General features: G+C 37.4%; 1 protein-coding gene and 1 long non-coding RNA gene across 2 annotated transcripts in view; one reads left to right on the top strand and one right to left on the bottom strand.

The window, feature by feature from the left end:
• Positions 1-20,724, top strand: part of tmem68 (transmembrane protein 68) — a 39,532-nt gene that overhangs the window by 13,470 nt on the left and 5,338 nt on the right. The window contains exons 3-7 of the mRNA XM_088015077.1: positions 155-328; positions 14,950-15,049; positions 15,171-15,338; positions 16,328-16,521; positions 18,202-18,262. Of these exons, the coding sequence (XP_087871203.1) occupies positions 155-328; positions 14,950-15,049; positions 15,171-15,338; positions 16,328-16,521; positions 18,202-18,262 (697 nt within the window). The remainder of the gene's footprint in view (positions 1-154; positions 329-14,949; positions 15,050-15,170; positions 15,339-16,327; positions 16,522-18,201; positions 18,263-20,724) is intronic.
• Positions 12,155-13,863, bottom strand: LOC106912996 (uncharacterized). Its single transcript, XR_015765946.1, has 6 exons — positions 13,666-13,863; positions 13,388-13,477; positions 13,208-13,291; positions 12,973-13,062; positions 12,817-12,869; positions 12,155-12,463 (listed from the first exon to the last, which is right to left on the bottom strand). It is a non-coding gene; the product is annotated as an uncharacterized LOC106912996 (long non-coding RNA).

Genomic DNA, 20,724 nt, shown 5'->3' with positions numbered 1-20,724 from the left:
AGTCAGACCTGGTAAATGCTGTGTGCCAGCAGTAGGATTTTTGAAAACATACACATGCAGATATCAATGTAACTTTTTAGAGCTTTTGTGTCTAAACTGAAACAGCAAACCGGCCTTTCATTTTTAATTTTTTAGCTCTTATCTTTGCCTACAGGTGTGTTTGTTTCATGTGTGGGAAGAGTGGGCAGGCCTGGAGCAGCTGGAGGACTACCTGAGCTTTCTGGAATACCTCTTGTGGGTCTTCACGCCTCTCGTTGTTGTTTTCCTTGTGCCATTCCTCATTGTTATCCTCCTTTATCTCTCAATACTCTTCCTTCATGTGTATAAGGTATGTACAAATTCAATATTGTCCACAGTATAAACAGTCAATTGTGAAACATTACTTTTAATTTCATGTTAATAAAATTACGAGATTATAGCTCTGAATGAAAAATTTTGTTAGTTTGGAGAAACACGTCACTAAATACAACTCCTGTTTACAAAAGAAACTTCTCTTGCAAAAATGAAACAAATATGTAACTTGCTATAAACTGTAAGAGCCTCCTGACAAATAAATGTATTATTGATCTCTTTTTGCTAAAGTTAAATGTTTATAGAAAATCAAACTTATGCTGAAATTTATTGCTATTCAGAACAATGGTTATTGTCTTTTTTTTAGGCTCTGATTATACAGTTATTGTTTTAGTTTTTCGAAAAGGATTGAGGAAGAAAGTTTGTGAATGCAATGAACTAAATTAGAGATGTAATCTTCTTAGAACACATTTTACAATTGAACCTGCCAGTAATCTCTTACAAAACCTGTCTGATAAGATTTTAGACTACAAAATCTGAAAAAGTTACACAGCATAAAATCATCTAAAAAAAAAAGCCTAAGCAGATGGGAAACTAATTTAGAGACTTCTTTTAGTGTTTAAAGACTTACACTATGCCAGTTCTAAGGCTTCTGCTGTGACAATTGTAAACCTTCCATGGAATGGTCACTCTTCTTCTCATATGTGGTTGAGGTGTGGATCCAAAAGCAGCAGGCGAGTGATGTGGTGGAGTTTCGTTTAAAGATTTAATGAAAAAAAAACCAACAAAGAATAAAACTTACAAAATTATGAGAGTCCAGGGAAACAAAATACAAAAATTAAGCCAAACTAAAGACACAGGAAGAGACAAGGAAGGTGACAAGCATATTGGTGAGCAGGGTAACAAGACAGATTGGCCTGTTGTGACTGAGATGCAGGAGCTTAAATACTAGGAGGTAGTAAATCGAACAAAGGGCCTAGCTAGATGAGATGACTGTTTGCACACTAGATCACACTAGAACTGCTCTAATTAAAAAACTACTACACCTAGACACTTGAAACTTGGAGTGGATTATTCTCCTCTTCAAGCTGAATATTTAAAACCTGGTTTGTGATTTGTGAAACCTTTTCCTGATTTGTGAAAACTCAATGAAGTTTGATAATCACTATTTTTTGGCATCTGGATCACACTAAAACTGCTCTAATTAAAAAAACTACTACACCTAGACTCTTCAAACCTGGACTAGATTATTCTGCTATAATAGCAGAACATTTATAACCATGTTTGGGATTTGTGAAACTTTTTTTCTGATTTGTGAAACTTCAACAAAGGTTGACTTTACCACTTTTTTTGCATCTGGATCACACTAGAACTGCTCTAATTCCAAATCTACAACACCTAGGCACTTCAAACCTGGATCAGATTACTTTCAATTAATAGCAGAATATTTAAAACCATGTTTGTGATTTGTGAAACCTTTTTCTGATTTGTGAAACTTCAATAAAGGTTGATTTCGGACATTTTTTGGATATTGGTTACTCCAGCTCCAAAACTACAACACCTAGACTCTTCAAACCTCGACTATATTGTTGTGCTCTAATAGCAGAATATTTTAATCCATGTTTGGAATTTGTGAAAGCTTTATGTGATTTGTGAAATTTCACTAAAGATCAGATTACTATTCATACATGTTCCATGCAGTTTTTTTTTTTTTCAAATTCAGGGTTTCCCCCAGTGTGTTATAAGCCTGGCGGCCCGCCATGCTTTACTAGCCCCAACGCCAGGCTAAGCGTTAATTGTTTACGTTCTAGGAAAATTAAAGGAAAAGAAAAGAAAACAAAGCGTCTCTTTTGCTCTTAGCATTTCACTAGCAGAGCAGATTTATTCCTAAAGGATAGGTTTATAATAGATAGGTTTATAGTTTATGCATTTAAACCCGACAGCACGCGGACTAATCACACAGCTGGCGCCTCTGCGCTTTGTCTCGTGCGCTGCCGCTGCTTTACCTCAACGCGGATCGCGCGCGCCTCCTTTCACTCAAACTGGACACAGGCTGACCTGTATGGATATTTACATCAACTTACTGTGAGGAATTATGATCCTCACAGTAAGTTGAGGATCATAAAAGGCTTTAAACTCTCTAGGTAAGAGTTTAAAGCCTGCCGCGTTAGCTCTGGACATCTCAACACGCTGCCCAGCGTGTGGCTCAGTGTCTGTCTTCCCTGTAAAGTTTATGTCTGTGGTCCCGGTTGGCCGGAGCGTTTGTGGATAAGTAGCACTGCTAAAATCATCATGCAGGTTCAGCCCGGTGAGGAGCTTTAACGCTCTCCTCGGAGTCGCGCTTAACGCTGATTTTATATTATTTTATTATTATTTTTAGTATTATTTTTCCGGTTACACGATGCATCAAACCATATCAAATGCGTTGTCTACTTAGAGTTAATGCGCGCGGCCACATGGAGATCTGAGAAACTCGTGACCGTCAGGCACGGTCGAGTCCTATAAACTCGACCAACCAGAATAGTTTCTGTGACGATTAAAAACTCAACAGACACGAAATGGAACTAGCCACTTTAGCAGCATTGAATTAAATCTCCTGTTTGTTGCGCATTTCTGCGTAGTGCAGCAGATTACCTCATCATGCAGGGCCGGTCCAAGGCTGCATGAGGCCTTGAGCAGAATTTGACTTAGGGGCCCCTTTTGTTGCTAAAAATATCAGCACCTCTAACAGCTTCTGTGTTAGATTTAGTGAAATATGGGAGAAGGGAGTAGTTTAATTGGTCAGCCTACTAAGTTGGATTTGTAAATTCAAAGATTAAACTCACAGCATCAGATTGTTGCTATGGTAACAAAACAATCTAACTATGAATATTGTTCTTTGAAGTTTTACAAAGTAAACTTGCCAGCTCCTTAAAATCTTGTACTTAAATATTAAACAATTTAAAATCATTTAATTTATGTATGCCTCAACAATTGAATAAAATTTAACATCATTGATAATCTCAATAAACATGTATTACATTTGTATCTGTGGTCTGTTTTAATATATTAGCATTTACGGGGCCCCTGAAGCCCTTGGGGGCCTAAATTAAGCCCCTGACTTAATTTAATTAAACAGAAGTGCAAATTTGTTGTTTTTAGACCAGTTGTGGGTTTAAATAGCATTTCACTGGAGATGTTTTCCCGTAACATATAATTAAACAGTAATACTTTTACATTTCCTGTCAACTTAACATCTTTTAATACAAAAACACGGTTGACCACCGGTCATTTAAATAAAAATAATCTAACTATAATCACTAAAGAAAGCTCGACATGGACTCAGACAGAATAATAACAGAACCTGCGGTAACTAAAGAATAAACCTAACTAGAAACACTATGAAGAACTGAAAATAAGGAAGGCAATAACTAACACAATTCTAACCACAATATATAAACTCAAATAATAAAACTAAAATGACCATGAAGGGTTAACCTAAAGTGAACGATAACATAATGATAATTAAGATGTAAAAGCAAAATCAAACCCAAAAAAACTACTGAAAATAACTACTGATTGTGTGTATATGTGTAACTATTGAAATAACTCCAAAATCCAAAAATGCTGTTTCAAGTCACTGTAGTGAAAATTTTGCATTGTAATATACAATGAACACTTTGAAAACAGCTTTGCAAATGCACACTGTAATGTGTGCATTTGCAAAGCTGTTTTGTAAATTAATATTTGTCATGCAGAATTACAACCTTAACCTGTGATTTAGTCCAAAAACCTGTGGCAGTTTTTGGACTGAAAACATGATTTGAACTAAATGTACTCAAAGGGCTTTCTGTGCATGTGTAACGTAGTTCATTCTGCATTGTGTCTTGTGGGAAATAACAGCCAAAAGAGAGCTGATTTGAAGGCGTTTTAATGCTCCTGCATTCAAATAGCAAAAAATAGTAGTCAAAAACAGTCCTTTTCTCATCAAAGTGTTATACAGCACCTGTTTAACCATGAACAACACTGTTTTCAGCACATGGATGTAGCAACTTCTTTAGCAATGTTTCATGTAGCATGATAACAGCTAAATATCAGCTAAAACAGTTCCATCACCTTTTAATAAAGCTTAACTGCTCCAAAACACATTATTTTACAACAGTAATTGAACCATCACTCATTATCCTTTAATCACAGGAAAAAAAACTTCACATCTTCAACGGAATCCAAACAGAAAGAGGGAATAGCGAGGGAAAACCCTTCGTATACTACAAGGGTGTAATTCGTTAAACTTCCCAGATAGCACAGAATGATTGAAACAACATTGAATTCACTAGTGTTAAACACTATTTTATTGGCAGATGATGGGCAAACTGTGTACAAAAGGTTAAAAATGACAACATGAGTTTGATATAACATTTTATTTAACCCTTGTGTCCAGAAGTGGACACAAGGGTTAAATACAAGTTACATAAAAGTTTTACGACCCCACACACGTAAAACTTGTATCATTTTCCAGTCCTCTACGTTTGCCTCAGTCCTCACACACAAGGGTTAAGAAAAGAGGAATAGATCTTTAAACATTTTTGACTCCTTTTTGACTGTCAAAACAACAGTCTGTTGTCCACAGAAGAACAGAGTACATGAGGTTAAGCTTTGTACTGTATGAATTAGGGAAACAGTGCAAGTTGCGGTAACCCCAGTTTGACTCTGGTTGGCGTCACTTTGATTCCTTGCGATGTCTTCCTCTCGTTCTGGCGTGTAATGAAGCCGCTTCTTGACAGTTTTGCTGCAGACCTCAAGAGTAAGCTTTCAGTCAAACTGCAGAGCAACGGCTGAAAAACACAAAAATAAAAGTGAGGAAGGTGCCGGTTAGAAAGATGATAAACATTTGAAAAGTTCTGAATGACATTGAAAGATTAAACAGTGCACTGGTTACAGGTCTGAGAACAAATACAAACCATATAGTTCCCCATGTGCACTCACTGTTAAATTAATATTCATCTTGATCTTTCATTAATATTTATCTTAATGTTTATGTATACAATTACATTAACCTTTCAAGCTGCAGTATAGTGTAGCATTTATGATGCTGCACTCATGTTAAAATAAGGGAATCAATATTTAAAATAAAGACTGTATCAGAAAACCTAAAGATGAAACTCAGGGAGGATCAGGGTTTAATTAACACCCCAGAGACAAATAAATAGAGCAAAAGGTGATTTATGCTGTAGTTGGAAAAATTATTTATAATTTATACAGAATAGGCTTCCATCAAACAACTGGTTCAATCTTCCATTAACTACAAATATTTTCAAATAAGTTGATTAAATTCATTCAAAAATGTCCATATGCTGATAAAGATCCCGCACAAGTAACCATAGTCCAGTTCAGTTTAACTAGTTACCAATCCAAGAATCAACAGACTGAATCAGTCATTAGCAGGTTTAGTTCAGTGTTTCACCTGCCTTACATGTTTTAAGTGTCTCCCTTCTGCCTCACCTGGATTGAATCTGTGGATGATTAACAACCTTCTGCACTTCTTGATGGCTGCAGAAGGTCATGCAATCATCTAACTCAGCTGTTCTGGAACAGAGGTTGTTAAGGAAGATATACTCAGAATTAGTTAATTTTGGAAAAAGTCTGGCTCTCTCTTCCTTTTTGATCCCAGGTCCTCCCGGCGGGCCGTTTGTAGCCACTCAGAAAAGCAGCAATGCGTGTTGACGTCACAGAATTGCAGTGTTTAATCCAATAAAAGACAACACATAAAATTACAACAGAACTGCAGGACAACAGAGACATACATTCATTTACCTGACAGACAGAAGAAGAAGGAAATAAAAAAGAAAAGCAAAGATGTCTTTGGAGAATTGCAAGAGCAAATCTAATCTTTTACTTCTGTGCAGAAAGTTTTATACTCGAGGCGTATTCTTGTCTTTAATTTATTCAAATTAGGCGTATCTTTGCTCATCCAACCAGGAGCTATCTCTGACCATTTCTCTAAAGCTGTGTTTACAACTCTCCACAGATGGGTGTGAAAGTTGGAACTTCTACATGTTTTGTTTCCCACACAGACAAAAGACAATTCAAACGATCGCAACATACCATCTGCTTTAACTACAGGTAAAATAAAGGTCAATAGGCCAGAATACATTACTGATTTTAAAACTATAATTAGGCTATTTCAATCAAGACATGTTAAGTTTTAAAACTAGCTTATTTTAAATGTATTTTCTTAACAAGGTACATTTAAGCATGTCCCTAAGCACATCATAATAAACAAATAAAAACAAGTGATTACTATCACAACAATTTAAAGCCCACCTGGAGCAGCCAGCCTTACACTTCCTTGTCCACCACATGCTCTCCCAGACCAAACAATAGGCCCCACCCTATTTTTTAAAAACTCAAATCCCACAAAATCTCGCAGGATTTCATATTTAGGCCTAGAGTGGTGGGCAGTATGAAAATAATACAAAAGGAGACATGACCTCAATTATTAAAAATATGTTTTGCCCCAAAATAACCAGGATTACTATAGGCAGAAAACAATGCCCTTATTTTTCAGTAAACAGATTTAAGATCAAAGTAATATTGAAAAACTTACCATAAAACTGCTCAGAGGAGAATTCAATTCAGAAGCCTGTTGCAAACAAGCCAGCAGCAAAGTGGCTGTTTGGTTGGGACAAACCACTACTTGTACACACTACACTCCTTGTAGAGACTTATAGATGTTTTTGTGTCAACACATTATGCGCAGTCAGTAATTATATTTATAGACAAGTAAGAAAATGTACACAACGGAATCACAACCCACTGTTCTCAACATGTAATGCTTAATTTGAAACATGACTAACCCCCACCTAGTAATAAAATGTTCTGACCCAGAGCTCAAGGATGGGGGAGGGAAGAAGGGATGAGAGGGGGTAAAGAGGAGAAAGTTGGGAGGAGCGGGTGGGCGGGGGGAGGCTTGGGAGGCAGTAAGGGGAGATGAGGAGGTGAGGAGGGGTGCAACAAACTGCCCAGATTGCACACAATGGTAATTCAACGTTGAAATATACTCAGAATGGTTGATTTTTGGTTGAGGTCAACAACTGACAGTGGATCAACCATCAAACAACCATCCAATTCTAGCCAAGTAACCAATGTTGGAACTGTGTCATTGAATCAATGTTGTTTTGTGGTTGAAAAATAATGACTGAAATGCCAATGTCTGATCAACGTCCGATCAATGTTGAATCAATGTACAGTGATCCCTCGCTATAACGTGGTTCACCTTTCGCGGTCTCGGTGCTTCATGGAATTTTTTGTTGTGCAGTTTTTTTTCCACAGTGCATTGTGTTCTGCGTCCTGATTGACTAAACAGTCTCTGCTGATCTTAAATACCGTAACATTATTGGCACACAGGTAGAGACCTGTGTGCCAATAATGTTACAGTATTTAAATATAAGTAATACAGCTTGGCCATTCAGGAGATGAAAACTGAAATTTTGAATGCCTGCTGGAAAAAACTGGCCATAATCAGCGCAAAACCAGACCAAAGGCTCGCTTGACGAGATCCATCGCTTTGCCGTAGATACAGCTGTGAATCTCGCAGGGCAGGTTGGAGGAGAGGCTTTAATGACATGACTCTGGATCACATTAAGGCCCAATTGACGAACACACACATCCGCTGACCTGAAAACAGGTTTTGTTCTTTGGTTTCAATGTAGTGCATTTAATTATGCTGCGTAATAATCGGAAAACATAAAGGTAACTATTTCGCGGATTTCGCTTATCGTGGGTTATTTTTGGAACGCAACACCCGCGAAAAACGAGGGATCACTGTATGCTGTTTTGCCACACCCATTCCCCTCCTCTTCTCCTCACCAGAACTCTGGGTGAGACCATTTTATTAGTGAGTGGGAGTTTTAACGTTTTAAATTAAGCACTGTAGAGCAGTGTTTCCCAACCCTGGTCCTCAAGGCACACTGCCCTGCATGTTTTAGAGGTTTCCCTGCTTCAACACGCCCAATTTAAATGATTCCAGTTCAGAAAAAGCTTGTTAATCAGCCATCAATTGAAATCCTGTGTGTTTGATTGAGGGGTAGATGGGCCAGGTGAGGGGTGGGCGGTTGGGGGAAAGGTGTGTGTGTCTTTGGCAGGTGGAGGGAGAGGGGTTGGGCGTTTGAATGGCGGGTGGTGGTGGAGAGGTGCAAAAAACTATGAGGGGCCGTTTAGGACAAAATTTACGTTTTGTCTCTCACACACTACCAAAAAGTCTCGCATACTCCAAAAAAGTTGCCTCGCATACTCAAAAAAATTACGTTTTGTCTCTCACACACTACCAAAAAGTCTCGCATACTCAAAAAAAGTTGCCTCGCATACTCAAAAAAATTACGTTTCGTCTCTCACACACTACCAAAAAGTCTCGCATACTCCAAAAAAGTAGCCTCGCATACTCAAAAAAATTACGTTTCGTCTCTCACGCACTACCAGAAACTCTCGCACACTCCAAAAATTACGTTTTGTCTCACACACTACCAGAAACTCTCGCACACTCCAAAAAAGTAGCCTCGCATACTCCAAAAAATTACGTTTCGTCTCTCACACACTACCAGAAACTCTCGCACACTCCAAAAATTACGTTTTGTCTCTCACACACTACCAGAAACTCTCGCACACTCCAAAAATTACGTTTTGTCTCTCACACACTACCAGAAACTCTCGCACACTCCAAAAAAATAGCCACGCACACTAAAAAAAATACTAAAATGTCACACATTCACAAATGTTAACTGTCTCGCACACATACACTACTAACAGCTCGCACACACACACAGACGTTTATCTCTCACATACACAAGACTAAAGTTGAACACACACACACAGTACTAAGACTCGTTTTTTGAATGTGTGAGAGCGAGACTTTTTTTGAATGTGTGAGAGTTGTCACGGAAGAGGCGGGGCATAATTTTTGGATCAAACTGCGCATGCGTAGAACCTAAACTATAATTTTCCATTTTTGACTCACTGTATGTTGTATTACTTAGTATATTTGTGTTTTTAAATATATATAAATATATTGAAACTATCTTTCAATAGCTACCTTATATTAAACTATGTTAAGGACAAATGTCAAACATAGTGCAAATATTTTGAAAACAATGTAAAAGATCTTGCAGGTATATTAATCTCCTTCCTCCTTCATCAGAAATGAAAAATTATAAATGCACACTATGTGTTGGGAACCTGTGTTTGTTGACTGACTTTTATTTGTCAGGCTTACGAGACAAAAGCTGAAAAAAGATCGATTTTCTTCGCTTTCAAAATAACACAAAACAGCGAATAAAGACCTCCACACCGGACCTCGTTTATTTATGTATGTATTTTTATTTTGATAGCTGCCGATTAAACTGAAAGTTACACATTGATATGATCATATGAGTAGTTTTTACCGAGAAATCGATCAGAAGCGCCGTGAAAATGGTCAGATTCACCGGATCCACGTCTCTGGCTGCAATGCGCGCTCCCGTCACAGGGGGAACAGATTTTCACGGGGGAACAGAATTTCTCACAAGACCTCTTAATAATTCCTGTAATGCTGGAACCCAGTGGACAGATTGTACTACAGCAATTTTGCTATTTTTAATCAATCAATCAAATTCATTTATTTCTATAGCACATTTAATCTACAAGAAAGTTAAACGTTCTATATATATTTAAAATATATATAGCACAAATATACTAAGTAATAGAACATACAGTGAGTCAACAATCGAAACTTAAGGTTTAGGATCTACGCATGCGCAGTTTGATCCAAAAATTATGCCCCGCCTCTTCCGTGACAACTCTCACACATTCAAAAAAAGTCTCGCTCTCACACATTCAAAAAGAGTTTCGCTCTCACACATTCAAAAAAAGTCTCGCTCTCACACATTCAAAAAACGAGTCTTAGTACTGTGTGTTCAACTTTAGTCTTGTGTATGTGAGAGATAAACGTCTGTGTGTGTGTGTGAGCGAGCTGGTAGCAGTGTATGTGAGCGAGACAGTTAACGTTTGTGAATGTGCGAGCTGTTAGTAGTGTATGTGTGCGAGAAAGTTAACGTTTGTGTGTGTGTGACATTTTAGTATTTTTTTTAGTGTGCGTGGCTATTTTTTTGGAGTGTGCGAGAGTTTCTGGTAGTGTGTGAGAGACAAAACGTAATTTTTGGAGTGTGCGAGAGTTTCTGGTAGTGTGTGAGAGACAAAACGTAATTTTTGGAGTATGCGAGGCAACTTTTTTGGAGTGTGCGAGAGTTTCTGGTAGTGTGTGAGAGACAAAACGTAATTTTTTTGAGTATGCGAGGCAACTTTTTTGGAGTATGCGAGAGTTTCTGGTAGTGTGTGAGAGACGAAACGTAATTTTTTTGAGTATGCGAGGCAACTTTTTTGGAGTATGCGAGACTTTTTGGTAGTGTGTGAGAGACAAAACGTAAATTTTGTCCTAAACGGCCCCTCATAAAAAACAACTTACACTGATTGAACATGCATTACTAGTTCTTCCCCAAACCTTGTTCATTCATTAGATTTCAACCACAAAACAACATTGATTCAATGACACAGTTTCAATGGTTAGAATTGGATGGTTATTTGATGTTTGATCCACCGTCAGTTTTTGACTTCAACCAAAAATCAGCCATTCGGACTATAATTCAACGTTGATTTAGCATCCTGTGCAATCTGCGTAGTGTAATAACATCACATTGCTACAAATGGATCACGTTACCAACACTTACATAATGAGATAAGGCTTTAAGACCTTTTCTTGCCTCCCAACAGTGTCGTAGTAGTCAATGCTAACACCTTATCTTGGAATGACTCAAGAACAAAAAAGATTAAGACTCAGAGGGAAGCGAGACTATGAGCAAACCACTGAGACCATTTTCATGAGTACATTCATAATAGTTTTTGTCTGTAAATGTTTTAATAAAATCTGCCAGTGGCAGTTCAATAGCAAATTCTTTGTGTTTTCAAAAAGCAAATGTAATTATTTTATGCAGTCAGAAGCATTTGCTCAGTAAAAACTTGATTGCACCATATGTGTACAGATATTTTCTATTTTAAATCAAATGACAAAATGCTGTTTGTTGTTGTAAACATTCACATGCCATCCCAAGACCAGGCAAAAATAGTTTCCAGGCTTCAGAGCTTCCACCACACAGAGCAGCCCTCCCTAGTGTCTCCCTGACTCAGCTCCTCTAGACTAACCAGCAGCAATTAGCAAACAGCTGGTGGTCGGTCTCAAATGTGTGCATAATACTTCATTCCTCTTGACGTTATAAAGTTCTATTATTTCTCACCATAAATATGACTGTAGTAATATAATTTGGAATAAGAGGTCTTAAACAAAAGCATGAATTTTGTCTATTGGATGCACAGGACGAAAAGTGGGATTTGTGACCCTGTATTCTGATGCAAACTCAGCTCATCAGCGACAGATATCGACAGCAATTGACAGTCTACGTTTTCACTCACTGGAGTCGAATTCTGTTGAATGCGGAATCCTGGAGGAGGGGAGGAGGGGGGGAGTGGCGGTGCGGGGCAGCGGGCGGGCGGAGGTGTTAACAACTCTTCTTAGCATACGAATAGCCTAGCATATGCAGCTTCAGCAGACCCACGTGGATTCTCAGTCATTGGATGAAAAACAATGACATCATAGTTCATCATTGACATGTGATTGGTTGGTTGATGTGTGCCCATTGGACAGCACTTATGACTTTATAAATAAACCCCACCCCAATCATTAATATTTTTAATGCTGTATTTTAACAAATCTATATAAAAATAAATGCTGTATTGTATAAGCATTTGATATTGCTTATATGCAACATGTTCATATATGAGGAACATAAAAGAGACTAAGTTTTTTTTTCTTTATTTCATTTTATTTTTTACTGTTTGCACATAAAATAAGATATAAATGCTTGTCCATTTCTGGACCATCTGGCAGTGTTTTTTTGTCCAAACATGATCAAACATTATGCTGCGTTCAGGACAGGCCCAACATCTCTCCTGTAGCATAGACCTGACGTCTCTTCCTGTAATGTAGTCCTGATGTCACTGAGCTCCTGGTTGGAGGAACTTGGGGTCCATCCTGACACCGCCTCATAGCTGCCATCCTCCCAGAATGCCACATCCTCTGCTGCCAGTACTCTCTGCCTTCCTCCATCAGCTGTTAATACAGAACAGATAATCATTATGAACTATAGGCATCTTTTAGTCATTATGAAACTACAGTGAAATTGTTTGGCAACTTCCAGCTTAGTATGCACACATAAGACATTAAAACAAACAAACAAAAAGAACACATTAATACATTCTTACAAAAAATAAAAACTTTAATGAAAAAGAGAAAACACTTGGAAACAATTGGAAGAAAAAAATAATCAAAAGCAGTTGGTAATACATAGTAAAACATAGTTCAACAAACTGAAGCAGATAATTTGCTTTGATGGATTTTAATAAATCACAGTGCTTTAATCATTCAAGGAATTGTGACATCTCTAGATTAGTAATAAATCTTACCTGGTTCTTTCTTTAGCTACATCCGGAAGACTGGCAGTAGGTCCTGGATGCAGCTGGAAAACATTTTTGTGCATTGTCAATACATAATTACAATATGTACATAAACAATACTGAAGCATAAAATATCATCAACATTCTAAAATAGTAGATACTCACACACAGTTGCGTCTCTGTCCTCGTCACGGACATCAGGACGTTCCTGAAGAGTCTGATTAATACAAATGTGACTCCCATTCTGTGGAGTGTCTGTGGAAATAAATGTAAAATAAAAAAAATATATTGTAGCAAATATATTGCTTTCTCAAAAATACATAAGTAAATAAGTTAAAATTATTCTCAACCAACCATTATACAGTCGGGAATCAACGCAGTGACTGTACATAATACATACCGGTTTCATGACTTCGTCCTCATATCTGTCCTCCGTCCGCCATGTTGTCGATCTCTACTGCTTTCCACACTCTGCCTTGCTGTACTGCGTTATAACAAAGTAAATAAAATAACGGGAAGATCAGTTTTCCTTACAAATATGCGAGTGTTCACTTTGACTAAATGTGAAATCATAACTTACTGTTTTTCTCTTCGTCCTGGTGGACTCCGTCAGATCGGCTCGGCACCGTGGTCTGAGGCCTGGCTGTTAAGGCCTAGCCATTTTTCAGGTCTGAAAAAATAAAAGAAGATGCGAGTATTTTTAAGAGTTCAGAACATCACATGTAATAAAAAATACAATACGAAATCTCACCCTACACTTGTTTTGGCATTAAGAAAACGACAGACCGCTTTCTGTAAGAAACAAACAAAGCAACTCACCTCACTGCACGTGCTCGCTATTCATAAAAGCTTTCTTACCGTGAGTTCGGCCTTGTTGGACCGCCGCGGTGTCATCTGTTGTTTTCCGCCAGGAAAATGCTTAATATCAACACGATACTGAAAAAGTAACTCCGTGAAGTAGGAATTTTTCCACCATTTCACACAACGCACGGGCATTTTCGTTCATGTTGGGTTTAGCAGTAGCACCCGTTAGCGTGGTTGCAAATCTTCCTCTGGAGTTTAATGGCGGATGCTTGACCGACTATGAAAGCGCATTACTGCCACCAACAGGACTGGAGTGTTAAATGAAAGTTGACAGAAGAAAAATACATTCTAAAAGTTATTTTTTTTTTCAAAAGTTACGTGACAGTATATTTTATTTTTATTATAATTAATTGCTAAAATGTTTTTAAATGTATAGATGTTTATTTACTCAATTCTACTTTGAACTGCAGAATATGATTCAGAATCCGTGAGTTATATTTAGTGTTTAACAAAACTTAAAAAAAAAAAGAATACAAATGTTTATACCCTATCAGAAGGTATCACATACTTTCAACCATTTTGTTCTTCAATTTAAACTTGAGAGTTAAGCAACTGAATACTGATAAATCATATGTAGTTTAAGTCTTGTATTGAGATGTGGAATGGTGTCACTACCACTCCAATATAGCATGACTCTGGGTCTTTAAAGCAATCAGTGAACATTAACATTAGTTTGAATATTATTCACAAAAATACTTTATGTACAATGAACCACTCTGGAACATGTTTTTTTTATTATTATTTTTGATTAAGTTGTGCAATTCCTCCCATCACAAGATAAATCTTCAGATAGGAGGAATGTGAAAGTAAGATCACGTTTCACAAAAGTCTATTGTATGTAATCATGCATATTCTTCTTTTATATAATCAATTCAACCAAAATTAAGTTTTTCAGTACTCCTAACACACATGTAATGTATATTTTAATGGATAAGATAGATTGTTTGGAGAAAGAATATTAAAACATACTTCTTTATGGTGAACAGAAGGTAAAAAGGGTTAGCTACAAAATAAATAAGAGTCAAAGGGCGGTGCTCAACAGTTGATTTGCATTTGCATGGCACTCAGCAACTTCATTTAAATACGAAAACCTCTGGTAGGCACAAGGGAAGGGGGGTGATAGGGGAACACGAACACACAGCATTTTTGACCACTTTTGGCAGTGTTGCCGAAAGCCCTCAATCTCCATGCGCACAGCAGAACAAGGTGTCAATAGCTGCCGAAAATCCCATTTTTCGTCCTGTGATGTATTCATCTTCTCTTTCTTGCTTTTATCAGAGGAAGAATCAGCTAAAGGAAGCTTATAGCAACAACTTGTGGGATGGAGCCAGAAAAACACTGGCTACCCTGTGGGATGGACATGGAGCCATATGGCATGGTATGAATAAATGTAAACTACTCCCCAAAGCATATAAAATGTGTTTATTTATAGCACTTGACTGTAAATGTAAAATCTCTATAATGTATTATTCTATCTTGTGATATGATCTGTGTATCAGGTTATGAGATCCATGGAATGGAGAAGATTCCCAACAGAGGACCAGCTCTAATAGTGTACTATCATGGAGCCATACCTATAGATTACTATTACTTCCTGGCCCATGTTATCATTCAGAAAGGACGTACCTGCCATTCTGTAGCTGACCACTTCCTCTTCAAGATTCCTGGTACTTCAACTGTTTTATTTGTTCTGCAAATTGAGGCACATTACCGTCATTCAGAAATATTGCTGAGTGTGTTTTGAAGTCATTTCTATACAAAGAAAAAGCATATCTGCTGGACAGTTTAACAGCTACTAGTCCACAGCAGTCAGTCTAGTTAGTCCATCATGTGGACTAAATTTCTGCTTTACTTTGTTGAACATGTCCATCCATCATTTGTCTTTCACTTGTCTGAGATCCGATCGCAGAGATAACTGATTCAGTAAAAAGAGCTAAACCTCCCTCTGTCCAATGACACTTCTCAGCTTATCGTATACTCAGCTAGTAAAATACTCAGATGACTCCGTAGTTGTTGGGTGTATCAGAGATGGACAAGAAGCTGAGTACACACAATGGACTGGGCTGGAGATGCATCAATGAAGCTTTTCAGCTATTTATCATTAATGTGACATAAATAGGTTACAAAATTTACAAGCTGTGTTTTTTCTTTCTCCTTTCTTAAAATTATTTGTATTTGTAAAAAGCAAAGGTAATAATTTTATGCAGTGAGAAGTGTTTGCTCAGTAAAAACTTGATTGCACCATATGTGTACAGATATTTTCTCTTTTAAATCAAATGACAGAATGCTGTCATGAAGCTGCTGCCCCCGTGACCCGACCCTGGATAAGCGGAATATGAATGAATGGATGTATGGATGTATGGATGGATGCTGTTTGTTGTAAACATTCACATGCAAGCCCGAGGCCAAGCAAAAACAGTTTCCAGGTTTCAGAGCTTCCACCTCACAGAGCAGCCCTCCCACGTGTCTCCCACTCCACTCAGCTCCTCCAGACTAACCAGCATCAATTGGCAAACACTTGGTGGTCTCAAGTCTTCCATCCCTACTAATGTGTGCATAATACTTCCTTCCTCTTGACCTTATAAGTTTCTGAACATATTTACAGAAATATCCCTTTGTGTGTATCTAATTTCTCCATTTTGCGTTCTTCTTCCAGGTTTCAAGTTGCTATTAGAGGTCTTCTCAGTGATCCACGGTCCTCAGGAAGAGTGTGTCCGGGCTCTGAGGAATGGCCACTTGCTTGGTATTTCTCCAGGAGGAGTGCGGGAGGCAATGTTTAGTGATGAGACCTACCGTCTTTTTTGGGGAAAACGCAAAGGCTTTGCACAAGTTGCAATTGACTGTCAAGTGGTGCGTTATGGCAAACTTCCTTATAACACTCCTTATAACACTATAACACTAGCAGTATAATATATATATTATTATACTGCTATAATATATTATGGCAGTATATTTTCTTTATTCAGATTATTACACAAAGTTCATACTTCAAAACTCTTTCATAGTTAGGCGTAGTAAAATGACAACGGATAAATGATTAAAATGGAGGTTTTATGTAAAATCCACTTTTTAGAACTCTACACCATGTACTAATATTATTCCTTCATCAGAAACATACCTGGAGTGTTGGCTTAATTCTTTCAGGCATGTTTGAGAAATCCTTTAATTTCCATGGTAACCATTCAGCTGTGCAAAATGCCTGGGTGGACTGTGCACTGCCTTCGACACGCAGCTCCTCCTCAGAACTGCAGTTTTCAAGCTTCAGAGCTTCCGCCTCACAGAGCAGCCCTGCTCTGCCCCCCACTTAGCTCTTTCAGACTAGCCACCAGCAATTAGCAAACACCTGTTGGAACTGCACATCTGTTGAGCTTATTTTACTTGCTTCTTCTCAGTGAAACACTGGTAAGAACATTGTTAAAGGGTTAATGGAAGAGTTATGTTGTGATGACTTCCTGAAGGTGGAGTTTCAGAAAGAGCAGGAGTTTTTAAAGAGAAGAGGTCCAATTTCAATGAGAAAGTATTACACTTGATGCATTTGTCTCCTTGTAGCAGGTGTGCCTGTGTGGCTACTATCGATTGAGGCATACATCTACCTATCTGTAATGGATAGGTTTATAGATATATACATTTTATGTTAACTGTTAATGGTTCTCTCTGTCTACCTCTCTTCCTCTCTCTCTCGATCGAGAATAGAGAAAGCAGAGGTAAAAATCCATTTGAACCTAACTGTATATCAGTGTTGTTCTTTCAATGTCATTCGGAATATGGAACCTTTTTCAGCTATAGCCTGACAAAGCAAGAGTCCCGTTTTGAGGCTCTTCGTTTTGAAAATCTAACATACCTTGTTTCTTCTATGCTGCTGTAGAAGAAACAAGGCAGGGTGTTTCTCAACCGTGGTCCTCTCCACCCCCCTGTTCTGCATGTTTTATATGTGCCTCTATTCCAGAATAGCTGATTCAAATGATTGTATGACCATCAAGTACTGCAGAAGCCTGTTAATCACCCAGAGATACAATTCAGGTGTGTGGCAGAAGGAAAATACCTAAAACATGCAGGACAGGGGGCCGGTGAGGACCAGGGTTGAGAAACACTGCTGTAGACCAATGGTGTACTTTGTAAGTTCCCTCTCAATAGTCTTTCTCATGGAAGAACTATTCCTTTATCTTGAACAGCATCTATGAGCTTTATTTTGAAAAAAAAATTGTGCAGCTGATAAAAATATAGCGACCTGTTGAGGAAACCCGCTGCCATGGAAACATATTGAAATCCTAATTGTTTCTGCTTCCCACTTGTTACCTATGGTTTCCAAGACTGATTCAGCTACTGTTTAATCATTTGAGAAATCTGTAAGAATGTTTTTGTGTCATTTGGTTGATAAAATCCTATTGGGAAATCAGATTTCAATTGAGATGTTTATTTTTGATCCAGTTAAATATGCTCACAAAACCTACTCCAATATGTCCAATATGAATTCATGATTGATCATGGTGTCATATCTCCATCTCTAAGCTTATTCTGTATGTTTTTCAGCCAATAATTCCAATGTTTACTCAGAATCTACGAGAGGGTTTCAGATCTCTTGGGACACTAAGTAAGTGAGGAAGATCTTGTGTGTTTTGTGTATAAGTGTTGAGGATTCTGTGCTTGTTAAACATGGCATGTTTCTGTGTCTGTCTGTCTGTATATGTATTGGTATCAGTAGTATTCTAATGATATTTGTACTTGTAGATACTATCAGGGCTTAAAGTAAAAAAAAATCCTGAGCCTGAAACTTATAGTTATGATAGAAATTAACTATAGCGTTGCTATTGCCACAGTTTAATAAAAAGTGTCTTTGAATAGTGCAAACAATTGCTTCTAACAATACAATTAACAAGCTAAACACTCAAACTTAAATAAGACTTCAGTACGTTTCAACTCAAAACAAAATGTAAAATGTCTGTGCCCTAAAGGTTTGCCTTACAGGCAAAAATCCCTGAACATTAAATAAGAGTCCTTTCAGTCGATGTTTTTGCAAGTAATTTAGAACATGCAACATTACCAACTAAATCAGTGTTTCTCAACTTTTTTTCGGACCAGCACCCCCCCAGACTTTATTCAGCTCCCTCACCGCCTCCCAACAAAGAATTTGTAGACTACTTTGCACTGACTATTATTTTATCATTAATATTACTATCACTATTGTAGATGTTTTGATTTTTATGCTTGTTTCTGTATTTATCATCAAAAATAATTTCCCAGAGAACAAAAAAGCCATGGGAATAGAAATTATTTTCACAGGCGTCTATAAAAAATTTAATGAATAATCAACTTAAAATTTGTAGGCCAACAGCAGCCAATCAGAGTGCAAAAAATATTATTGTTCTTTCTCATTTTCTAGTTGTTAAATATTACACAAAATGACCAGATAAAATATGTACAACATGCCAGCTTAAACTTTGAACTATTTACAAAACGACTGAGCTCTGCAGCATTAAAACATGGATAGAACTGTAACTACATTAATCATACCTCTTCTTCTCTTCAGTGTTTCTGTCGGTTTCTGGTGGTGCAGCTCTGTGCTGCCTTCAGGAGAATGGTACATCAGAGTATCATCCATAAAATTTCACCCACATGCCATTTACTGTGCAAACCATAAATGCCATGTGACATTTACAGTTTGCATTTAAGTTTTTCAGTGTTTTTCCACTGAAAAACTTTTGTTTTTCAAAAAAAAAAAAAAAAGAATTTGGTGTACATGGTTTGAAAATGATTAAAAAGCTATTTTGTGTGTAAACCAAAGCAACAGGAAATACTGTTTTTCCACTGAAAAACTTTTGTTTTTCAGTGGAAAAACAAAAGTTCCTTTTAATGCCATACAAAAATGAGACAGGAACATGGATTATATCTTCATGTAGACGTGTCTATTGATTTATAGATTAATAGTTTTACTGGACAGAAATTACAAAGAACAAAGCTGGTTCTTAATAAAATCCTAATGAGTCAAATTGAAAGTGTCATGGAGTCATCAGCCTCATGACATTAACACTGACATGAATAATTGAATAAATAAATATATCAAATCTAATTAAAAACATAAATAAGTGATAAGTTCTTTACTGCTATGGTCTGTAAGATATATTTATTATCAGTATTAGATGTGGTCTCAACAAACCCATGGCACTTGCCATACAGTCCTCTGTATTAATTATTGATCGAAAGGTCTTGCCATACCAGTTTATTCCTCTGTATTTACTTTAGTTTCTTAGTTTATTCTTGCATTTTGTTCTTCATTCATTTCCATTTAGTTTCCTTTGATTAGTATTATCCTCTCTTGGTTTATTGCTATGTCCACTTTAGTTTCTTTCCTGTTGCTAGATTTATTTTATCGTTTATTGACCATCAGTAATCTTCACTCATCACCTGCTGCGCCGCCTAATCATCATGTGTTTCACATCATGTGTTGATTTTTTCACTGTTCTGCGTCGGATTCTCTGTTTTTATGCCATAATTCACATCTAGTTTGTCGTTCCGTTTTATGTCCCACTTCTCCTGTTTCAGAGTTTTGCACAATGTGCGCGTCGTTTTTTTTTTTCACCCCCTAATGTGCAGGGCGTATTGATGGGGAAAAGGCAGACTGACATAAACCTTATAAAACAACGGAAACAATTTCGGTATTCTGATTATTGAAATTTAAAAGTCCTGTGGTTCCGTTGTTCTATCACACCCGTTTCACACCGGACCACTTATAGCACCGGTGTTAAAATGAACGCTCTCGTGGTATCACCATGGAGGGATTTCTTTATTTAATTGGGTTCATTTTTCAGAGGGATACACAGTGAGGGTATCGTGATTTTAGTAATTACATGTTTATAAGAGCGATTTTCTGTTGTCCTTCCATGGAAGCGGGCAGCTTTCAAACGGAAATAAAACACTTTTTAATATAAGTTGCTGCTTTGACATGATCACAGAACTGCCAAAACATATGTACAAAAATCCTCAATAAAACATAAAATATTTGAAAATCAGACAGCAGACAAAGTGAATCACAGCAACATCATCAGCCGGTGTAAC

Source organism: Poecilia mexicana, unplaced genomic scaffold (genome assembly GCF_051168715.1).
Source record: "Poecilia mexicana isolate PSO_F unplaced genomic scaffold, ASM5116871v1 scaffold_17, whole genome shotgun sequence".
NCBI lineage: Eukaryota > Metazoa > Chordata > Actinopteri > Cyprinodontiformes > Poeciliidae > Poecilia > Poecilia mexicana.
This window is presented reverse-complemented; position numbering and strand designations above follow the sequence as displayed.